Source organism: Acomys minous (genome assembly GCF_964271855.1).
Source record: "Acomys minous genome assembly, chromosome: 9".
NCBI classification, from domain to species: Eukaryota; Metazoa; Chordata; class Mammalia; order Rodentia; family Muridae; genus Acomys; species Acomys minous.
Window position 1 is genome coordinate 97751089 of NC_140490.1, and position 24738 is coordinate 97775826.

Genomic DNA, 24738 nt, shown 5'->3' on the forward strand with positions numbered 1-24738 from the left:
ATCTGGCGAGGCCAAGAGCTCCGAGCATGTTTAACAGCAGTCAATGCTCAAATCGGAGCTCAGCATTTACGAAAGCAATCTCTTCTCCCTCGAAGCCTACGCCAGCCAGGACTTTATTAAAATGTCAAGCCAAATTTTAGATTGCAAATACATGGCAGAGGTAGACAACTTAGGGAAAGCATTAAAAAAGAAAAAAACAACCTGAAATAATCATTGACAAGGGAAAACAGGGCTTCCGAAAAGCAAATTCATGACACCAAGCCAGTTAACTCATACAGGTCCATCTCCCTTCCCAGGAAGTGTTAATCGCCCAAGGAAAAGCAGCAGGCTAAGGCCTAGCTCATCTCTTACTGGCCCAGGCATCAACATCTTAGTCAATGCTCAGTGAAAACAAGGAAAACAAATTTGGAAACAGATGACTAAGCAAGGGAGGAAGGAGATACAAGGAAACGCTGGCCCCTGCCTTCCGTGCCCCTACAATGTCAGAAGGGCACTGCAGTTACCTAACCAACAAACAGGAAGTGCTGGTGATAAAGAAGGAGAAGAAATGGAACAAAAAGGTCATGAACTAAATGGCCGCAGCCACCCGACACAGAGATGGCTGGAGACCCTCTAGGAGGTGGTAGAGACTATGGTGAAAGCCCAGGAAGTGCACACCCTGTCCTTAAGGGATAGTAGTTGCAAAGCTCTAACAATGGATGCTAGGTTAAAAAAAACTGGGGTCCAGTAATTTAGACTTTTCACACTTTCAACACAAACTAGAAATATGAGTTATTTAAATGGTGGGGAGGTGGTGGTGCACGCCTTTAATCCCAGCACTCGGGAGGCAGAGGCAGGTGGATCACTGTGAGTTCGAGGCCAGCCTGGTCTACAAAAGCGACTCCAGGGCAGTCAAGGATACACAAAGAAACCTTGTCTTGAAAAACCAAATGCAACAATAACACAAAGCATGCCATAGGACTCAATGAAGCATCTTGACAGGCCAGGTTCATGCAGTGGTAGTCAGTATGACACCTCCATGTCCACAGGAGATATGGCATGTTGGAGGGGACAACACAGACCCACCAGCAAAGCCTGAGTCTCCCAGGAAAAACAAGACATGGGGTGGGGAGGAGGTGATGCTTGACGCAGAATGAGACGACCAAGTTATGAGGGTCCCTAAATGGACGTGTTTTCAAACCAATCCCAAGAATTTGGGGGCGCCAGCTGGATAGTTCTCAAACACCAAAGTACTGCATAATCTACCTTTGTTGTTGTTGTTGTTGTTAACGGAGCACCCTAAAACCCTGTTAGAAAGGTCTCAACGCGAAATCTTTTATTCTCTTCCCAACATTGTGACCTGGTCTTTCACCCATTAATAGTGAATGGGAACAAACGGCTCCCCAAAGCTGAAGGTCGGCCCGGCCGCCGCGGAGAAGCCTCAGGGAAGTAATTTCTCAGACAAAATGAAAACAGGGGACTTACCGACAATGACAACGGCCAGCAAGATGGGCAGGGCGATCAGAAAGTACCACGTGGAAGGAACGGACTCCTGCTCCACATACAGTTCCAGGTTTCCCAGTTTGACCTGATGGCACAGATTGGCCAGGTTAGACTCAGCGCAGCCGAGCGCGGTAGGCATGCGCAGTGTCCCGGCGAGGCGCGGTGAGCTTCCCCCAGGACACAGAAGCTGCGGGGTGACTGGATCCGTAGGCTTTAAATGCTGGCCCTCTTTGTCCTGAGCCTTACCAGTGCAGAGGCGGGCTAACACGGAGGCAGAAGGCCCCTGGCCTTTCTCCACAGGGGCAGTTCCATTTCCCTCTCTCCCCCAGGGGTGCTTCTGGTGGCGGAAGCCCTTGAATGCCATTTTCTCTGGTGAAAATCAGTTTGGCAAGGCTGACCATTGCATGATCTCTGGAGACTTTATTCATTTTCTGCCTTATCGGGGTGAGGGGGTCAGGGAGCTAAGCAAAACATAGAAACTAAACTTGACTCTTTTAAGATTTATTTATTAGCCGGGCATGGTGGCCCACGCCTTTAATCCCAGCACTCGGGAGGCAGAGGCAGGTGGATCGCTGTGAGTTCGAGGCCAGCCTGGTCTACAAAGTGAGTCCAGGACAGCCAAGGCTACACAGAGAGACCCTGTCTCGAAAAACAAAAACAAAAAAAGAGATTTATTTATCATGTATACAATGCTCTGCCTGCATGTACACCTGCAGGCCAGAAGAGGGCACATTATAGATGGTTGTGCGGCAAGGAACTGAACTCAGGACCTCTGGAAGAGCAGACAGTGCTCTTAACCACTGAGCCATCTCTCCTGCCCCAGGAAACTAAGCTGGAAAAGGGAAGGAACCCATCCGCCTTCTATCTTCATTGTTGCATACACAAGTGTTGAGGCATATGCACCTCCCTGGAGCCCTGGCTGCCCTAAGGAGGCACCAAGCAAAATGACTGGAGTGATGGTAGATCTTGGTGGTCCAGCTTTTCTCTCGTTGTAGGAGCTCAAGTTAGTCTGCCTCCAGCCTCATTCTGTCATCTCTGAAATGGATGTTGACAGGGCCTCTGAGGTGGGTAAGGACCAAAGGTCTCTATCCTATAAGACATCAGCTCACTCCATCTCTGTACTCACTATCTCTCTAGCAGCTGCCCAGAATAAAAACTCAAGCCCATGGTAATGACTAAAAGGTGCTAATAATCTCTGGCCCTCCCCCATGAACTTTTTAACCTCTTCAGAACTGGGCCCCTTACTCCAGTCATGTTGACCCATTGGATATGGATCAAATCTAGCCAGCAGGTCTGAAGCACAGGAAAGCCTCTGTCCAGTCTGTCTGTGGCTGCTGCTGCTCCTCCTCCTCCCCTTCCCCATCCTTCCCCTCCTCCTCCCCTTCCCCATCCTTCCCCTCCTCCTCCCCTCCATCCTCCCCCCTCCTCCTCCCATCCTTCCCCTCCTCCTCCTATCCTTCCCCTCCCCATCCTCCTCCCCCTCCCCCTCCTCCTCCCCCTCCTCCTCCCCCTCCCCATCCTTCTCCTCCTCCCCCTCCCTCGCCTCCTCCTCCCCTCCCCATCCTCCTCCCCCTCCCTCTCCTCCTCCTCCCCATCCTCATCCTTCTCCTCCTCCCCACTTCTTCCTCTTCCTCCCCCTCCTCCCCCTCCCTAAGGCTCTCACTCTCACGTTACTTTTCTGCATACTTTTCCACCATCAGGTATAAAGACATCCTGGGGTGCTCTAATTCCCCCTCTCCCTACTCATTGTCCTCCCTAAAGATTGGTCCCCCCTGCACATCTTCACTGGGAATCTCCAGAAAGGCAGCTGCTTCTGCCTGCTTTCTGCTCTGCTGGGTTTTGGATCCCAGGGCAGGCACTTGGGAGCGTGCTGTGGACGGAAGGATGTAAGTATGTGCCACCTTCAACTAGCAGGCCAACTTGTAGGCTCGCTTTTTGCTCATTTTGTAGCGGCCACTACCTCTTTTACCAAAATGATAAACAACGCAAGGGCCGGGGAAGTCAAATGCCTTATCTAAGGCCACACAGCTGTTAAGCAACACAGCTGGCACATGAGTGCATACTCACTACTGCCTCCAAGTATGATATGTTCTTTCGTGTCTTTTAGCCAATCATCATCATCATCATTATTGTTGTTATTATTATTATTTTATTACAAAGCAAAAGCTTGTTCTTTTCTCATTTTGTACTGCTGGAGATTAAACTTGGAGTCTTCTGGACCACGGGCAAGCACTCTACCACTGAGCTACAGCCCCCTGTCTCACAGAGCTTTTTCTTTTTTCTTTTTTTTCTTTTTTTAATAGACTGTGCAGCACCTCTTACATTGGACACAGTAAACAACACTCTGTATGTGTCCCTTCTCAGAGGGCCCTCAGGGTGCCCATAGTGGAGGAAGCCACTTGCAGACTGTAGCTTACTGGGTCGCCAACAGAGGCTAGTGACACCCTGCCTGTGCCCAAAAGAGGCTTGCGCTTTGGGTTTCTACTAAGACTTGTCACCTCTGCATTTAGAGAAAGAGTGACAGCTCAGTCATCAGCGGGTCTGGAGATGCTGCGTGCAGATGCTACGGTGTAAATGTACAGCTAGAACAAAAGCTATCAAGGCTCATTAGGATTATACACAATGGTGTGCTCAACGCTTTGACATTCAAACAAGCACATGGATGGGGCTGCCTGCTATTCTGGTTGGAATTATGCTTGGGCTTGCAGTATCAGCTTTGTTGATCGCCTTCTAGTTAAAGAGAAACATCTAAAGATGTATGAAGGATTCCATCCCAACCTGGAGGCTCGTAAGGGGATTGTCAAGGCTCAGGTACAGACAGCAGGTAATGCTTCCCGGTGACTTACACGGACTTTCTTAGAGGAGGTAGCAATGCTGTTTGCATTCTTGATGCTCTTAATCTTGCAAAGGATGGTTGTGAGATCCTGGTTTCTGGTGATGTTTTCAATGCTGCAATTAAACTGTTTATTTTCCCCGTGGAAGAGAGTAATATCAATGTCGTCTTTGGAGATGTTGAAATTGTCATTTTCTTTCTGCAATTAACATGATGAAGATGAAGAACTCAGAGAGCACATATGGAAACTCACATACCTTTCCAGCCCAGGGGTGGGAGCAGCCCACGGAGAAAAATTAAAGGAAGAGAGTACCAAACCAACAAACATACTTGGATTTTTACTTCCAATTCTGTGTCAATCTCAGATTCCACTCGGTACCCTGTAAATCTGGGATCCTCGAGGTATTGCAGGGTTCCACAATCCAAGTAGGTGTCTTGGACTCTTAGTTTCACGGCAACATTTGTACGCCCTTTGGAGCTCTTTAGGTTGGGAGCTAAAAACCTGCAGGAAGTTGCCATGCAATATTCAGAGACCTGGAGAGAGGAAAGAGCCCGCTGTTAGGCACCAAAGAACATCTGCTCTAAATGCTAAGTGACCTGGGTTACCAAACTTCTGTGGAATTCTGTCTTTCCCTCTGTAAAACCAGGCTAACCAGGCTAGCAACACGATGGATCGCATAGGATTAAATTAACCCTAAATGAAATGAGATAAAAATTCATTCAATTAAACGTGGGCTATAGTGAATGAGATTATATCTGCGAAAGTGCTTAGGGTCGGACAGGCACACGGTAAGCATTCCACAGATGCTAGCATACTTGACACGGTATCATTGGTATTATTGGTGGCCAGGAGAGGTGTCAGGTGATGTCATGGGGGTAGGGGGAGGAGGCTTTGCAAAGAGAAGCAGGCTGGGCCAAGGAGTAACTTTGGCTCAAAGCTCTAAGGTTCTTCCCAAGTCTCCGTGGCTGAGTCCTGGAAATTTTAGGAAGGGAATCAAGAGCCACGGCCAAGCCACTAACTTGCTTGTACCTGGTTGAGTCACCATGTGTCACAAGAGCCTCTGCAGAGGGTTAGCAAGAGTCCCTTAGCTGAGGAAGCTCTGGCAGAGGCCCCCTGTCAGCAGAAGTCCCTAACCACAAGGAAGAGGAAGCAGCTTTTTAGGCATAACAGAACATAGCAGAGACCCAAAGCCAAAGGACAGGTTGATTTATGAAGAAAGCCCATAAATACACTGCCATTTTCAAGGGTGCAGAGAGACCGACAGGGGAACTGGCAATGCAAGGAAAGGTTGGCAGGTGCTTAAAGGAGGGTGTGTTGGGGGTGTGGCTCAGTGACAGGAGGCTTCACTAAGATGCTTGAGGCCCTGGTACTTAGCACTGTAAGATAAAGAGGGAGGGAGGAAGAGCAGGAGAAAGAAGAGACTAACACTCATTTGGAGAAAAGGGTCAGGTGGGAGGACCTTTCCCTCTCTGCTTTCTCGAATCCTGAAGTTAAGAGCCAGCAGAAGGAGGGCATCCGTAGGTGGCCACATTAGGACAGAGCCAGGGACAACGGGGGTTGGGGGGGGGCAGGGCAGACATTGCAGAATGATGTTTTTGGTGTGGTTCTCTCTTGCATGGCCCTGTGTGGTTTTCATCCACCCCCATCACCAATCCCAACCCAGCCTCTAGGTTCCAACCGGGACTCATAAGGTTTCTGAGATGGAAGGAACCAGAGGACCTAGCACTTGATATCACCTGTGCTGCCAGGTGCCAGCTTCCAATTCCAGGGCACGTCTGCCATCTTCCTTCATGAAGGTGGGGCTAGGGTAGAGGCAGTAGCTCCTGTACCCTTTGTTTTTGCTGGCAACAGAATGTTTTGCTTACAGTAGGTGCTCAATAAATACATGCTTTTGGTAAAGAGAACATGTCTCCATCTCTACTGGCTCAGGCTGTGCCTCAGGTCAAGTGCCAAGTACACAACTGAATGTGGTACCATCATGGGGAAATGGCCAGAATCAGACACAGTGGGAGGCTGGGAACTGGCCAGGAAGTGTGTCAGAAAGTGGATGTGTGTAGGACAAGGCTGTAAGAAGATGGCTCAATATGCCTGCTATTTCTAGGCTTGGACACACACTAGTTGCAGATGGGACACAGCATTTGGCCATCCTCTGCTCTGCTGGCCCAGGCAGAAAGTGGCCAGGTGGAGTCCCAGGAAGATTGCTCATTTCACATTAGAGAAAAGGAAGAAGGCAAGAAAAGAACACTCAAGGAGCACCTATAAGTAACTGCGTACCTAGAGGTCCCAAAGCGCAGCTTGGACCTACCCCTTCCTCATGGGCAGCCATGGCCTCAACCTATAGGCTCCTGGCGGGGGGAGGGCAGGGGATGGATTTCAAGGCTCTTCTCAGAAGACTGAACCCTGATGGGGACCAGTTCCATAGTCTGTCTCTACTAAGGGGACATGGTAGAGGTAGGAGGAAGAAAGTGGCCACATGGGACCCAATAAACAATGATAAGAGGATTTATGTTACTTCAGCCAAATTACCCGACCTCCCTCTGTGCGGCTGGATCACCACCTCTGTACGTCTCATCCCAGGCATCCACAAAGATTTCCACACATATGGAAAAAGCATTACGTCATTAAAGTGACTTGCCACAAGTCACACAGAACATGGCAGGCCTTATCATAGGAAATTAATTTCTGGTTCCTTTGTGTGGCAACCCCAAAAAACTTCAAGAATAAGATCTTTCTGTCACAGCACGGACAGGATATATCATATCATAAATAAGAAACACTTTATAACGCCAAAGTCACAGAAATGAAATACACTCCTCCTCCTTCCTGGAAAACACATATAGTTCAGTGTAAGGAAAACAAAATTATGAATGAAAATAACTCTTAAACTTACATTTATGTTTCCCTTTAGCTCATGTGAGATTATTAGGTTGTCAATGACATCAAAATTCCTGCCCTTGATGGTTATATTTTGCCCACCACTGCAAGAAATAAAAAGACAAAGGTGAGCCATAGACAATTGGCACTTACACACAGAACTATTATCTAATCCACAATTCATGTTAAAGCTCAGTAATATTTGGGAGACAATTAACTAATTTCAGTTTAAAATGTGAGATAATTTTAGAAGCCTTTACATGGTACTAGCTACAGACTCAGGATTTTAAAACACATGCCTATAAAATTGCAGGTCGGATCCTATTTTAATTCTGGGAAAATGTCCCAAAATCTTTAATACAATTTGAGTTTTTTTTTTTTTTTTTTTTTTTTTTTTTTTTGTGCTACTTTGTCACATATAACCAGATCATCTGCTGTGCCTTGAAAGCATTTCATGGCACAAAAATCTCATTTGATTACTATTTCATCTATGTGAAGATGATCCGCTCTAACAATTTTCATGCTCAAACTTCCAACCTACCAATTACATTTTGTTTAGTGAGATGGGGAACATGTTGGACGAAGCTAAAATGGCAGGTGAGGCTAGGAGTTCGCATTCTTGTTTAAGAGGGGGATATTTCAGTGCAGAGGGAAGCTACACAAATCTCACTGAAAGCAAACCGAGAACTTCACCTAGTCTCAGTGTGTCAGCAGATACCATCAAAGTGGGCACTGGGTATGAAGCTATCCACAGCTCTGCCTGTTCTCATAGGTCACCAGACACTTGTTCTGGGGCCGAAACCATGTCAGGTCCCGCACGGGCAGAGCTCCCGATGGTAAGACCAGGACACAGACAAGAGCAGGCCAATGCGTGCAGGGCAGAGCGAAGACAGTGGGGGTCCTGAGCTCTCCAGACACAAGGTGGCAAAGGGCCTGTAACGGCCACCTTGACAACCTGCCTCGATGGCTAGAAAACCAACCCGGGAGTGTTCTACTGGTTCCAGAGGGCTGTCTGTCCTCCTTGCTTGAAGTTCAAGGACAGGGAGCAGCTGAGACACACTGGCTCAAGACAGCCATGGTGCAGGACAGCAAAGGACAGCAATGGCACGAATGAGGAAAAACCGGAACGTTGTGGTAGAAACCACCTTATCGTGGGCCCAGCTATCAGGGAGCCAAGCATATCGTTTGAACTGTGCAGCCATGCCTCCATTGTCTCCTGTCAAAGGGCCAAGCCACCGTTGGTTTCTCCGGGTTTTTGTGTAAGGTTTAACCAGGTCAGTAGATATACCGTGAGTATGTGGTGAGTGCCACATCCTGTCTATTTTTAATACATAGGGCATACTTAAGTCTCGGGGCAGAGGGATGCATGCAAGAGTCTTGCTTTTTGAAATCCCAGTCTTCCCTATACCACTCTATCGGGCTGCAAAGTTTGCATGGAGATGCCCTGACCCCTAAGTTAGTCAGAAGGAGGCTGAGGGTAGAAAGACTGGGGAGTGGGGGTGGGATGGTGCCATTTACACACGCGCTAAACAACATCTCCTGACCTGAGGTGAGGTCATAGAAGAGGTAATGAGAGCTCAGTGAGCTCACTAGGTGGGGTGGGTGGGGGTGGGGGACTCTAACTGATGGCATTCTGAAAAGAGTTAGGGTGCAGCCTTAGATGGAGAGAGGAGGAATTGGGGGGGGGGGCAGGGAAGACAGCTCCCTGCAAGCAGAGCAGAGACCATGCCTTAGAAAGGGCTACACTTCCTCTTACAGATACACAGTTTCACAACCTAGAGAAAAATCTTCCTGTGCTGTCTAAGATGACCACTGTGAATGCTCCACTACAGCAGGTTAGCAAACCAACAGCAAGCAGGGCCTCTTCACATGCTCTTCTTAAATAAGAATATAAGGGATTTCTTCTCTCTTTTCCTTCTCATGCCCACCCTTTCCCCAGCCCCTGCCAATGCATGGCCTGTGGCTTTATCTAGAGAGCACTTGAAAAAATTAGCTTCATGCCATGTGAGATGAAGAAAAATCTCTTTGGGGTTATACTCCAAAAATCTGATGTGAATTTAAATTTGACTAAGGAGAGACCATTTCATACACATACACACACCTCCCCCACCCATTAATATATTGGATTTAGCTAAAAGAGTTTATTTTGGAATGTCTAACTCTCAAGGAGGATCTTTGAAATGTAGAGGCTGCGCGTGGGCTCCAATATTTCTCCCAAAGCATTCAAAACAGCTGACCCCAAACTGTAGAAAATGAAAGCTATGAGAGAAGCCTTGTGCCAGGAACAGGAAGGGCAGACCATACAGAAAGGGTACAGCAACCTGGGCTAAGAACAGTCACTGTGGTTGAGCAAAACATCTGAGTGGTGAGCTTCCTTGTAGCCATGGCGAAATAAAATCAGGCAATGCCCACAGAGCTTATGTGACAACAGGACAGCCAACTTGTTGGACGGTGAGCAGTTTTTCTAGGAATAACTCCTGGGAGGAACACTGAGAGAGAGTTTAGGTGCAGCTACCGTCGCTGGATGGACTTGTGTGATGGGCATGGTCTTATGCCCCTTTGGGGACGCAGACAATACCTGATCCAGGTGGTGGCAGGAACTATCCCGGAACAGTGTGGCAGAGCGATGTAGGACAGAGCCCCCGCAGAAGAGCAGCTCCCGCCGTCGAACTGAATGCAGACGTCTTTCATTTCTTTTCGGCTCGATGGAAGCGAGAATTTCATATGTGTGTCATTTAGCACATGGCTAACCCGGATCCTAGGAAGAGGTCAGGAAAGGCACTCTTACACGACACAGACACTTGGTGCAGTTGATTGCTTAAGGTGACAACCTATGAATTTCACTTGAAGATGGTCAGGGACAGTTGACTAGTCAAAGGGTCGGGTATGGCTCGCTCAGACTGGGTTTCTTTCTTTTTGTGCATCTCTCTCTCTCTCTCTCTCTCTCTCTCTCTCTCTCTCTCTCTTTGATCTGCATTCCCTCAGAAGTGCGGATTGAAGGAGCAGCAGTTCCCTTTGCCCTCAGAAGTCCTAACGGGCCAGGGCAAGGAGGGCCATCACACTAAATGAAAGGGTTAAGGTTAACACTGTGAAGCATTGTGGGATTCTCCTGCCTGCTAGAGACACACTGAAGGCTCTAGGAAGTGACACTTCCTAGATTTGATTTTAAGACACTGCAGCCATTATGCCCTCTGCCCCCATCACCCCCATGGGGGAAAAAACAGAAGGAAAAGACAAAACAAAACTGGGGGAATGTCCACAAATTTCAAGGTTGTAAAGAGGCTTATTTACAAGCATCTTTCTTATATATGTGCTGCCATTTCCATAATTAAAACCTTTTTTTTTCCCAAAGAAGTAGTTTCAGTCAAGCATGGGAAGGTATATCCCCAAACAGACCAAGCAGTTCTGCCCTTCAAAGAGCAGAGAACCTGCTTCAGGAACCCCAAAGTCTTGTCATCGAAGGACATGGGGCTAGTTAGTGCTCCTCGAGGGCTTCCATACCAGGGATTAGCTGGGACTGTGCTATGCACTCCTGACGCCCCTCAACAATCAAATCAACCTGTCTGTGACAGTCCCACTGCACACTTGAGTGACTCTTGTGTCTACGAGTCTCTGGAGCACACACATTCACACCAAGTTGTGTTTGCTACCTGCTCAGCTCAATGGTGTTACAGGAGACTCTGGTTTCACTACTGAAAGGATATTAGGTGTGCAATTATTAACCCAACCACCTCAGGAGAAAGCGGATTTGAAAGACATTAGCGTCAGTTTGTACATACCCTGCCCCAGATGTATATCTTAAGACTTCTGTTTATTTAGAGCAAAGCTCTAGGAAGTTTATTTTCAAGCCATTAAAACACAAACTTGTTTATACATTTTTTTTTTGGAAGGCGAGAGGTGGGAATGTAGACCATTCCACTACTACAGTCGCCTTTTTTCTCTTAAAAAATAATCATTCGCTTAAAAAAAAATCCATGTTAACTGAGTTCTTGGGATTTCACAGCAGGGCCCAGGTATGAGATTAACTGGGTTATTACGTCGCACGCTTGTGAACTTGGGTTCACCGTGCAGATGTGGTTGGTGGGACGCTGCATGCAGAAAAGGTCTCTTAGTCGTTTAATTTAATAACCGTGGCATCTCAAGATGCATTCAGAATGGAAATGCGAGCGTAAGGAGCCAGAAACAGGCAATGCTCCAAAGACGACTTCTTTCACAGTGAGCTGATTGCCTTCTGTTGAGTGCACAGGTGTCTAACGCCACAGATTTCGCCACACAGAAATGAGAGTCGGGTTTTTTTGTTTTTTGTTTTTTGTTTTTGTTTTGTTTTTGTTTTTTGTGATAAGGTATTTAGCCAGGATAAATGGCACACGTAAGCTACCTAGGTTGCGTCGATACAGGCTTTAATGTGCGATGATTCACTCTGATACAGAGGAAAGCCAGTGATGGGTAGCTTTCCCCATCTAGACCCTGAGTATCCCAGACTTACTGCAGTAGGGTAAGGGGGCGGGGCCAGGGGCAGAGGGGAGGGGCCAGGGGCAGGGGGGAGGGGCAGCAATGTGCAGCCGGTGAATTAAAACATAAAGTTCGCTAAATAAGCATGGCAGATCAGAGCGCTTTACAAATCTGTTTTGGCAGATTGTCTTAAACGCATTTCCACGATGAAAATAAGCTCAGCATTATGGTTCATGTTGACTGCAACATTTTTAATTTTAATTTTTATTTTTTTAAACTTCAAATTAGTCCAAACTTATAAAAGTTAACAAATAGAAAACTAAAGTTATCTGTCATGGTGTTATTATTACATAATGCCAGTATTCTACCAGCTCCCCTCCCCCAGCCCAGGAAGGTCTAATAATTCACTTAAGGGTATTAATGAAAAGTCAGCTGGTATTTGTTTGGGGCATTTTATTTTTACTACTAATCTATGTCCTAGTAATTTAATTGCTTGAAATAAAAATCAAGCCAGTCAAGAGAAGAAACCTACAATGAACAATGTTTATACTTCTATTTTTTTTTCTTCCTATTTCAGGTAGCATACTGAAGAAGGGTTTCATGACTGTCCATCAATTTCTATATTAAATATCTAATTATATCTCTAAGTTAGGTCCATTGGAATGTGTGTGTGTGTGTGTGTGTGTGTATTTGACTTTGTTTTGAAAACCAGTCAAGGCTCCCCCTAAAATTGTTGTAGACTAAGAAATTGGGGGAGGGAGGAAAAGCAACACACAGCCCGAGTCTCCCACCTGCATTCAAATGAATCAAAATAAAAACCTCTTACTCATTATAATCTTAATACATAAAATACTTGGATATCACTTGACTACAGAAAGCTCAAGCGCGTACTGGCATTGCTTTGGCGTAGGCTCTTGACCCTACCAAGGACCAGGTCTGACTCTTTCTACTCACACGTCCTTATCACATGTGCTGGTTCCTTTCAGGACCATCGCGATACTCGACGCTTGGGTGAAGTTGGCTCCAGTAACTATCACATTACTTTTCCCTAAGGTTGATATTTTCTGTGGCTCAATGGCCTTAATGTAGAAGACCTATTGGAGACAAAAGATGAAAACAGCAGATCAAAGTGACAAAATGGCACCATTTCATACACCACACATACACACACACACACACACACACACACACACACACATTGGTGTGCTGCAGTTCGAAGAACTCACTAGGAAATTACATTTTGCAAACACAAGCAGACAGTGTGTAATGAAATCAATGAATTCAAGGAAGAGGGTTGAAGATTCGTGACTCGCAACACGTGACAGCACTAGGCCAAACCAATTAGTCTTTGTCTCACAAGACGGTTGAGAGAGCAGTCGGAGAGCCTCGATATTCTGTCTGAGGGGTGGGCTGTCACTCGAGTTGAGGCAGGCTCCCTGCCTTTCCATCTCCTGAGGCTCCTGATGTTCAAGGAAAGTGAAGACAAAGGAAAGGCGCCCCCCCGCCCCCCACTCCCCGCCCCAGTGGAGGCCAGCCAGCACAGACCCATCACTCAACTGATACAAACGTCAATACGGGTGAGCTTAATTCCCTAGAAAAGAGTTTATATTTTTTTGTTTGTTTCAATTAGGCTGTTCCAGTTGTGTGTGTGGTGGTGGTGGTGGGGGGGCTCTAAGAAATCTACCAACTTTAAGCCACTCAGTATTAAAAACTTAGATGAGAAAAAACCATTGTGAACAACCATGCAATCTCCGTGACTGGCAGTTACCACACTCTGTGTGACCACCCACTCTCTTGCTTTCTCTGACCTATATATAATCAAGACTGAGTCCCGCCTTTAATCCCTCTGCACTCGGGAGGCAGAGGCAGGTGGATCTCTGTGAGTTCGAGGCCAGCTTGGTCTACAAAGCAAGTCCAGGACAGCCAAGGCTCCACAGAGGAACCTGGTCATGAGAAAACAAAAAAACTAAAACCAAACAGAAGACTGAGTCCCATGAGGTCACCTGAGTCCTAACTTCTGTAGGATTCAGCCCTGTGTCCACTTCTCCCCTTGCAAGTTCTAATCCATTTCTCTTACAAACCCCAAAGCAGTCAGGAGTCATGTTCCCTTTTCCTTCCTAACAACCATAATTTATATGTATGTGCAATCAGCTGCTTCAGACGCCAGAGGAGGGTGTCAGGTCGTCTACAGCTAGAGAGACACCTGACACTAGTGCGGAGAATTGAACTCAGATCCTCTGCAAGAACAAAAAGTACTCCTAGGGCTGGAGAGATGGCTCAGTGGTTAAGAGCGCCACCTGCTCTTCCAGAGGTCCTGAGTTCATGTCCCGACAACCACATGGTGGTTCACAACCATCTATAATGTGATCTGATGCCCTCTTCTGCAGATAAAGACCCATACAAAATAAATAAATAAATACATAAATAAATCTTAAAAAAATAAAGTACTCCTAACCACTGGGGACGTCCCTTCAGGCCCCCGTTTTCCCCTTTCAAGGCAAAACAACCCAATTGCCTCATTCGTCTCGCCTTCAAATGCTACCATCTTCTTGTTCTTCTATAGATCCTCTCTACTCCAAGATTCCGGCCAACAGAAAACACAGCGGATCTCAGTGCGTGTAGACTTCATGGTCACACCCTTAGCATTTGAAAGTGACCTAATTGTCCAGAGAAGCATCACTGTGTCGCACCGGGCCAAAGCACAAAGGTTGAGAGCAGCCATTTTGTAGGATGAGGTCCATTAGGAGGACACTGAGTCCCTGGCCCAGCTTCTGTGGTCACTAAGCACCTGCCTGACCCCTGCTGTTCCAGGTGACAGAAAGATGGTCTGCTGCTGTGAGGTCCCTAAGAACAGCCCTGCTGGCATGCTGCACTGACCGTCCCACAGAAACGGGCGCCCTCTCACTCTGCTGTCTTGGCAAATACAGGTGCTATTATGGCAGAATAGTCATCGCTCATTATCACTATGGATTGATTTTGCAGATTATGGTAAAACCATCATTCGTGTCACCACAGCGATGATGTAAGTGGCAGGGAATTGATTCCCGTGGTAGACTTTATTTTAATCACTTTAAAAAGGACTTTAGCCCTGTATTTATTGAATCCCCGAGAGCCCGAAAGGGTCACTTTAATTATTCTGTTATACTTGACTGCATTTTATGGGGGGCTGCTAGAGTGGGTACTTGGGATGGGGGGGGGATTAGCAGCGACTTCAAGTTAAATCCCTTGCAAATGTCAAGTGTGTGGTGTATAAGAAGGCTTACTATGCAGCTCTGGAGGTGACAGCCAAGTGATCAAGTACTTATTGGGGACCTACGGGGTAAGTGCGGGATGAGTGTGGGCATGGTGTATGTTCGGACTAGATCAAGAGCCTGGGGGTCAAATCCTGTCTGCTGTTTTTTGGATGTCCCATGGTGGGGGGGGGGGATAGAGGGAATGTCAAAAGGAGAACAGAATTTCAAACCCATAAAAGCACGTCACATGCCACCATCCAGAAGCTTCTGTGCCATCTCCAGATGCTTCTAACAAAACTGAATAGTTACAGCAGGGACAGTGTAGCCAGCACAGCCGAAAACACACACACTGCCTGGTTATTTGTAGAGCAACGGTTCTCAACCTGTGGGCCATGACTCCATCAGAAGTGGAACAGTTCAAAGGGGCTGCCTGAGGCCATCGGAAAACACACGTGTTTACACTGCGACTCATAACGGTCGCAAAATTACAGTTATGATTACAGAAAATAATTTTATGCTTTGGGGTCCCCAAAACATGAGAAATATATTAAAGGGATCACAATGTTAAGGAAGGTTGAGGACCACTGTTGTGAGAACGTTTGCAGCCCCTGTTCTATAAGAGAGCACTGTCCTCTTAGAGAAACGAGGTGTGTCTGCGTTTAAATATGTTTTAAACCGTGCATGTGTGTAGATGTTTGTGCATGCATGTTTGTTTGTGTGTGTGTGTGCGTGTGTATGTGTATGCCCTCAACTTCTACCTCGCTTGCTGCTGCAGACACTTCTAGGGACTCTCCTGTCTCTGCTGCCCATCTCACTGTAGGGCTGCTGGGATTTCAGCCTTTGGGTTTCCCTAGGGTTCGGGGCCCTGGAGACTCAGGTCAGTTGTTCATGCTGCAAGCGCTGCCTGCTGAGCTGTGCTCCCGGACCGTAATTCTCCTCTATAGCAAGCAACACATTACCACCCTTTCTCTCTGTGCTTCCTATACTTATACTGTGGTTGTCTGACAAAGCAAAAATTAAAAACCTGCTGTACACATGCTACTTCTGCGTTCATAGTACAAGATAAAGAGAGCCGCTAACTACTAAAAACAAAAAACAGAACAAATAAACCAGTTACATTTTGCTTATAAATGGGTCTAGAAATACCATCAGAGGATAACATCTTTTTAACTTCCTACTTCCCTTCGGTAGATACAGCCTTGCAATCTCAGTAGGATTTTGATTTAAAATCTTATTGTTTAGAGGAGTTTCCATTGGTCATTTAGGACTAAGCCCAGGCCTGGCCTATCTGATGGAGGCAGATGCTTGTGGTTTGTTTCTAGAGAGGGTCAGATTAGTTCTTCCATTTGCCAGGAGAATTTTTCTTCATCTTAGTTACAAGGCTAAAGAGCTGTGAGCATGACCGCAACCCTAGACAGTAAAAATATGTAAGAAAATGTTTTCGTTTTGTTATTCAAGATAGGACAGCTATGTAGCTATACTTTATGATTGCAACAAGTCATAAAAATATTTTTTATATTTGTTGATGACTTTTTAAAAAATACAATGAAATCAAAGGGGCAGAGAACAATCTTCCCACAATGCTTTTCACCCACCATACTTTAAATGTGATTTCAGATCTAATTCACAGGTTGATATGATGTAGCCAATCCTCAAGCTCACCTAGAAGAGTTAGTTGAAAACTGCTGTGGGGCTGGATACAGCCAAGGCCTCTCATAGCTCTACAGGGTCATCCTTTTTCCTATTCCCAAGGTTTCCACATATGCATTCAAGACACCACAGACTATAACTGTCCTGGCCCAACACGCTCTTTTTTTTTTTTTTTTAAAGATTTATTTATTTACTATGTATACAGTGTCCTGGCTGTATGTATACCTACACACCAGAAGAGGGCACCAGATATTATTATAGATGGTTGTGAGCCACCATGTGGATGCTGGGACTTGAACTCAGGACCTCTGGAAGAACAATCAGTGCTCTTAACCTCTGAGCTACCTTTCCAGCCCCCAAGGGTTATTTTTAAGTGATGATAAATTTTAATTATTTTGTAAAAAAAAAAAAAAGAGCTCAGGTTTCTCATTGTTTTTTTATTAAGAAAGCACATGGGAAGCTGCTTAATTAGGTGGTTTGTAGAATAACTGCTTATTTTTGTTATTATTATTTTTCAAACCAAGCCTTTATCAGATATTGGAAACTGCAACAGTTCTTGAAAGTGTTTGAGAGGACCAACTCTCACAACAGAAGCACCTCCCGCTGGCTTGGTCTTACATCAACTTGGCAAAAGCTTGAGTTGTCTGAAAGGAAGGATCCTCCGTTGTGGAAATGCCTCCGTAAGATCCAGCTGTGATTTAGAGGAGGGCCTAGCCCAGTGTGGGTTGGGCCACCCCTGAGCTGGTGGTCGTGGGTTCTGTAAGACAGCAGGCTGAGCAAGCCATGAGGAGCAACCCAGTAAGCCCCACCCCTCCGTGGCCTCTGCTTCATCTCCTGCCTCCAGGTTCCTACCCGGCTTGAGTTCCTGTCCTGACTTCCTTCAGTGAGGGACAGAGCCCTTTGATCTTCAACTTGCTTTTGGTCATGGTGCCGCTTTGCAGCAATAGAAACCCTCTCTGAGATTCACCCTCTCTGAAGTCTGACACCAACAGAACTAGAATTACCCTGGCATTCGTGGAGGAAAGACTATTGGAAAGAGATCCACTAGGAAGGCTCAGTTTATCAAGAACAAACTGTATACTCTATTCATCTGTTAGGGGGAAAAAGAAAAATCTGAATACAGTGAAGCTCTCTGTAGGTCTGGACCTGAATCAACACTTGGTAAAACATCGCTCAGATTTTCACTCATGAAAATTGGTTCAAACAGGACTGGATGAAAGTCACATGGATTCAAAATCAGCAGGAAATCTGAAGTCAAAGGACATAAGAGAGATGAAAGGTAATACAACTAATTAAAGGAAAGTGTCCTGTAGGGCCCAACGGGGGTGAGTATTTGGTTTGGAATTATTTAACATCTTCACTAATGACTGAAAAGAGGAGAGATGTGATATATTAATAATATGTATAAAGTGAGCAGAGTGGTGACCAGCAGTGGAGATGGGAAAGGAGTAAAAGGAAATGAGATACGGAAAGAAAAGAATGGACCACAATTCCATCAAAGAATCATGGGAAAGTTCAATGAACACGGCGACGCATTTGATGCTCAGTCCCCCAAGGAAGGACCCCTTCAGAAGAGGCCCGGCACCAGGCTCCAGGGAACTTGGGATGTAACTTCTAGTGTGTTCTAGAAACTGCCAAAGGCCAGCAATGCCTCAGGTTGTAGATGGAAAACTGTCAGGGAACAGTAACGGACCCATGCTGTTCTGGGCAAGACTAAGTCTTGCTTCTGTGACCTGGGAACTAACTCTACGGTGAGGCCGGCACAGCTCGGGGTGGAGCTACCAGGGATATTCCACAAATGACCCTTGGCCACTGAACCTGAATGTAGCTGCTATAACCTGGCCTGAGTGACCAGAATGCTGAGACCAAAGAATACAGTTCTTAACCCTGCTTATAAGATGCCCTCTGATTTTTGTTGACCCACTCTCCTTGCAGCCACGCTGGCTGATAATGGGAGCCTTCTCTCTTCTCCTTGGCTTGGAGAAGATGCCTGGCCTTTCTTGGGGTTCATTCTTTTCTCTTAGAACTTACCCTGAGCTGACCCCCTCTCCTACATTTTCCATGAAAATAACTCCCTTCCAGGCTGGGGCACAGATGGGACAGAGTGTGACAGTCTCATCCTGAGAGAAGCCTGCATCATCTGTAAGGGTTTCCTCCCTTCTAGAGAGGCTTTTTAGCATTGGCCTGGTGTGGTTTAACACGTTTTTAACTTAGGTCATAGAAGATAGGGTAGTGGTTAGGGCTGCAAATTCTTGAATCAGATACCCGGGTTCAAATTTCCTATCTACATTTTGGTTTTGAGGCGAAATTGCTATGCCTGTGAAATGTGGCATTGTTAAGCGTAGATAAACAGACACTGAATTCAGGATATGACAAGGGCCTGATAAAGATTAGCTGTCACTATTCTAGCTTCTTTTCCTGTTACGTGCATTCAGCTTTTTATGACAAAGAATCTCACTTCCTCACTCCAAAACATTTTAAGTTTGACAGTGCAAGTTCCTTGAGGGTCTGTATTGTGCCTGCCCAACATGTAATAGTTGCTCAACAAACATCCTCTGAATGGAATTACAGGTTCATAGGAGCTGTGGACACACACACACACACACACACACACACACAGAGAGAGAGAGAGAGAGAGAGAGAGAGAGAGAGAGAGAGAGAGAGAGAGAGAGAGAGAATCTATGTTAAATTTAATTTTTCTTCTGAAGGCAAAGTTCTTGAAAGGGCCCATTTGGCATGTCTGTGAGACATTAAAGCATACATTCAAATGTCATGGAGGAAAACCATGAAGGAACCCAGAAGAAAAGGCAACAATAATGTGTATATAAATTCCTTAATGGCTCGAGAGATGGCTCAGAGGTTAAGAGCACTGACTGCTCTCCCAGAGGTCCTGAGTTCAGTTCTCAGCAACCACATGGTGGCTCACAACCATTTATAATGAGATCTGGTGTTCTCTTCTGACCTACAAATATACATGCAGGCAAAAGCACTATATATATATAATAAATAAATACATACTTAAAAAAATAAATTCCTTAAGCACAGAGACATAGACTAATGTGGTTGATTTCTGCCCTATAGTGATAAGCATATTGTGTAGAGTAAAGAGCGTGACCACAGAGGCTGGGCGTGGCGGTGCACGCCTTTAATCCCAGCACTTGGGAGGAAGAGGCATGTGGATCTCTGTGAGTTTGAAGCCAGACTGGTCTACATAGTGAGGTCCTAGTCGACACAGTGACAACCAGAGCTACATTGTGAGACGCTGTCTTGAGTAAAAACAAAACAAACAAAAACCTAAAAAAAAAAAAAAACCAAAAAACAAAACCCCCAAAAAAACACCAACAAGCCAACCAATCAACCAACCAACCAACAAAACCATGACCAGAAATCATCTACATTATATACCACATATAATCATAGCCTGAGGGCAGGACGGGCAGCCACACCTGCCCTCAGCAGGTGGGGGCACCAGATGAAAGATGCTTAGGAAATGAAAGAAAGGTGGCCACCCAGCCAGGGGACGGGACCAGCAGACTCATGGTTTCAGTAAAGAGAGAGGAAGAGTGACTTTGCAGCACACAGCTGTCCCCACTCTACGCCAGATGACATTCAGGGCTTGCTTCCCTAATTTTCTTTGGTTCAGTCCCCTGACAAATTGGGGCTCATGTGTCTGAGTCAGGGTATCCTAGACCAAGTATGTCTTAGTGTCATGAGAATCCTAAGTGAGGGCAGTTGTCCTGGGATTGAACCGGGAATCCTCCTCCTATGAGCACCACATTCTTAGATGATCAGATCCGTACACTAAAATAGATGTAGTGAAGAGCTTTTCACTGCCACTGAATTTGCAAGGCAAAATCCCCAAAGGGCTGGGGCATACATTCCAACATGTGCAGGCTCCTGCCCGTTCAGCCTCTTCTGTCAAGACAAACTGAATTGTTGGGGGTTTCCTGGATTTTCTGGCCATGACCACACTTGCTTGTGATGGTTTCTTAGCAATAGAATATTCAGACTTCTATCTTATTTTGTCTAGATGTCTCCTGCCCCTGTGAGATGAGCTGAAAGGTCATTTCCATCCATCAGCCAATCCATCCATCAAAGACTTAACCAATCATATTGATTGTGTTTAAGCACCAGGCACAGGGCTTAAATAAACTAAGGGAAAAATAAGGACTAAGATACTGGGCATAGGCAGGCTTTGAGTTTATGTACTTTCAGGTTCTGCTCTTAATATAGTTTTTTTTTTTTAAATCTTGCATTGCTATCTATGGGTGTTCTCATGGGTAAGAGTCTTAGGACTTATGTACAGAGAGAGACTTGACTCATTTGTGTATTGCATGTGGTACCCATGGAGTTCAGCACGACAGCCAACAGCAGATGCTCGAGTTCCTGTAGGAAAGCTTTGACTGCATCTCAGCATCTCAGAGCCTAACACCGGTGCCTGCTCCCTTTCCAGGGCCTGGCACACAGGAAGCATTTGGTGCCTAGGTGATGTGGGCAGACAGAGTCAAGAAGCAGCTCTCAGTGGCTTCTCTGCCTCAACCGTTGGGTCCACCATGCAAGGCTGACATGAGAACCACCGGTACAAACCAGAAAGTTTCACATTTGCACGACAAATGAAAGACAGCGGTGTTTCACAGACAGAGCACGGGAAATCTCTATGCCAGGCAGCATACCAGTCCCCCACAACCAAACCTGAGATTTGTGTTCTGAGTCATACACATTTAAAGTGAACCTTTCGGTCTCAACAAAATGTCTTTCTCCAGACTTAGAAGGGCAATCCGTAGAGAAATGCTGGAGGCAAGCCTGGGCCTTGGTTTCTTTTTGAGACCCAGCCTTCTCTCTTGGGTGACCCTGGTTTTTCAAACCACAGTATCACAGTTAAGAAGGCACAGGAAGGCAGAGGACAGGAAGCCAGAGTGCCGTGACTACGTCACCCTTCTCTTTATGCATTTACAAAGTCTCTGCCCAGAGTGCCATACAAGAACTCGGCTGAATTTCCAGATAATTGCATCACATTACCATGTGTACCCCATTAATATGCACACTCTATGTTTTTATGTATCCATAAAGATAAATTTAATGAAAAATCTAATCTCCCAAAGGGTAAATATAGATGATTCTATTTACATAAAATTCTTCAAATGTCAAAACCATAGGAGTGGAGAGCACATTTAGTGGTCGAGGGGCTGCAGGGCTGGGGGGGGGGGGAGGAGGCAATAGACGGGGCTGTAATAGGGCAGCCTAGGGGAGTCCTGCGGTAGTGAGAATTCTACACCTTGACCTTTGACATCATTAGCAGGACTCTTCACCTATATTTTGCAAGACGGTACTATCAGAGGAAACTGAGTAAAAGTTTTATGTTGTGTTTTCTTATAAACAATCTTTAAAAAGCAAAAAAAAAAAAAAAAGTTGGAAAACTTAACACTTCCTGATTTCAGAGCATACTAAAAACACTGTGAGACTAGACAATATGGCTCTAATGAGAAGAGGGGCACACAGAGCAATGGAACAGGAAAGAGCCCTCAGAAGCCAAGCCTCACATACAAGCCCAAGTGATTTTCAGTGAGGATGTTACAGCTACTGAACCAGGGAAAGAGTGCTCAAGAAATGGGGCTGGAAAAATCAAATATCCCTATGCGGAAGGACCTATACAAAAACAGACTCAAGAATTGGTCAAGGTGTACACCAATGAGTTAAGACATGAGGTTTGAAAGGCTTTGTCAAAGCGTAAGTGTGGGCAGTTGTTTCTTGTGCCTGATCCCCAAAGCCCAAGAAACAAGAAAAAAATAGACACATTGGACTCCATTGAAACTAAAAATTCTATATCAAAGAACAACTAAGCCAGGGATATAAGTGAACATAGAGTGCTTTTTTGCTGTGTGTGAGGCTTTGGGTTTGAGATCTAGCAATACACACACACACACACACATGCACACACATATACACGCACACATGTACACACACACGCTCACATACACACACAGGCACACACACACACACATGCGCGCGCGTGCACACACACACACACACTCAACAGAGTTGGAAGGTAACCTACAGAATGGGAGAGAAACATTTTCAAATGCCGTATTTGTTATAGGGCTAAAACCTAGAATAAAACTTCTTATGTCCAAAGGAAGAAAAGGAGTTAACCAATCAAAACAAGGGGAAAGAAGTTTAGTAGAAGGCATCCAGTGGTGAGCATGCATATGAGAAGGCGCCACAAATCACAAGGAGAAGAAAATATGAACTCACATCTGCGAGTCTGGTAACGACCAAACTAAACATAAAAGGTAAGTGTTAGTGAGGATGTGCAAAACAGAAACCCGCAAGTGCTATTAGTAGATGCCTCAACTAGTGAAACTGCCATGGAAAACAGGATGGTGGCTCTTTAAAAAAAAAAAAAGGATTACGGTGTGATCTAGGAGTCTTTAATATTTTGGTGTTGATCAAAAAAATTAAACCCAGTAGATCTAAGAGGAAGTCATAAACCTGTGTTGTTTTGTTTGTTTGTTTGTTTGTTTTTGTTTTGTTTTCTTCAAGACGGGGTTTCTCTGTGTAGCCTTAGCTCTCCTGGACTGGCTTTGTAGACCAGGCTGGCCTCCAACTCACAGTGATCCACCTGCCTCTGCCTCCTCAGTGCTAGGATTAAAAGCGTGTGCTGGGATTAAAGGCTGTGTTTTTAACAATACTTGCCATAATACCTAAATTGTAGAAGCAAACCAGGAGCCTGTAGGTGGAGGCATATGTAAATCAAATGTGCTATGTACACAGGCTGGAATATTATTCAGCCTTTAAAAGGAAAGAGAGCCCAATCTATGCTACAACATGGATGAGCCTTGAGGGCACCATGAGGTAAGCCAGTCACAAAAGGCAAACACTCACACGAGATGGCTACAGTAAATTATGTCTTAGAGACAGAAGATAGAAGAACGGTGGCTACCACGGGGGTCTGGGAGGGGGAGGGGAGGGGGAGGGGAGAGGGAGGGGAGGGGGGAGGGGGAGGAGTTACTGAATGAGCATTGAGTTTCCGTTTGGCAAGATGGAAAGCATTTTGGTGAGCGGCTGCACAGACAGCATGGACGGACACTTAACACTACGAACTATACACCGAAAATAGGGACGATGGCAAATTTCATGTTCCATGTAGTTTACCAAAACTGAAAAACAACCACCACCAAGCTTAATTAAGAGGGAAAGGCTTTCTCTCTTCTCCATCGAAGCGCCTGTCACTGTGTCTTAGTTTTACAAACCACGGAGGACAGAGAAGCGGCCTATCACTTAATTAAGCCTCAGAGACACACAGGCCAGAGATATTGGCACACCACGGTTCTCTGATGCTTTAATTAACTGCATAATCCATTTGGGTTCATGGGCCCTCAGCCTGTTACTTAATTCACCTAAAGTTACTATCAACTTTTCAGTAATGATTAAAAACGTGCTACTTATTTATATTGACACTTGACCTTAAATAGCAGCAAATGGAGACGTCAGAGTGACAGATTAGTCATGAGGCAGGAATCGGGGCCTTCTGAACGGCTTCCAGGGCTGTTCTTAATTTGTCTGCTCCTGGCAGACTGGGAAGAGAATGAGAGAGGGAGCTTGTCCACTTTGTGCGCGTGCGTTCGTCACCACAGGTAATCACTTGGTGAACTCGTGTCAACTGAGGCAAGGCAGCAGTGAACTACTAAACAGAACCGAGCCACATGTGTCCTTCCTGCTCAGGGTTACTCACATGCTCGCAGAGCGTGTAGAGCGTGGTGATTATAGCTATGAAGCAAGCAAGAGAGGTTTCCAGGAAAACTTCACGGGAAAGAATGCGGCACTTTTGAGAAGAGGAAAGAGATGAGCATTCTGTGGCCATTCTAATTTTGGCACTATTAATGATGGGCTCCATCAACTCCGCAAAGAAAATTAAAAAATAAATAAAATAAACAAGGCCATTTTGCCTGTTTTGCATACACCCAGACCCCACACACACCATGCCAATCATCAGTGAAATCATAGTATCTGGGTTTGAACGGAAGTCACCTTAGCTGGATGCCACACTTTCCCCAGTGAGCCACAAAGTCACCTCTACAATTTCACCTCTATGGGAACAGCATCATTTTTCATAATTACAAAGTTTTAATTTGTGTGAATGTGAAGCCTTTGATATATTGAGCCAATTATGTGAAACTTGGTTTAAAAAAAAATGAACCAAAAAAAGAAAGAAA

General features: G+C 45.6%; 1 protein-coding gene across 1 annotated transcript in view; it reads right to left on the reverse strand.

Moving 5' to 3' along the window:
- PLXNC1 (plexin C1) overlaps nucleotides 1-24738 on the reverse strand; it is a 157050-nt gene that overhangs the window by 49076 nt on the left and 83236 nt on the right. Inside the window, exons 10-15 of the mRNA XM_084796334.1 lie at nucleotides 12597-12736; nucleotides 9769-9948; nucleotides 7207-7294; nucleotides 4646-4849; nucleotides 4329-4514; nucleotides 1465-1567 (exon numbers count right to left, since the gene is read on the reverse strand). Coding sequence (XP_084652460.1) covers nucleotides 1465-1567; nucleotides 4329-4514; nucleotides 4646-4849; nucleotides 7207-7294; nucleotides 9769-9948; nucleotides 12597-12736 — 901 coding nt within the window. The remainder of the gene's footprint in view (nucleotides 1-1464; nucleotides 1568-4328; nucleotides 4515-4645; nucleotides 4850-7206; nucleotides 7295-9768; nucleotides 9949-12596; nucleotides 12737-24738) is intronic.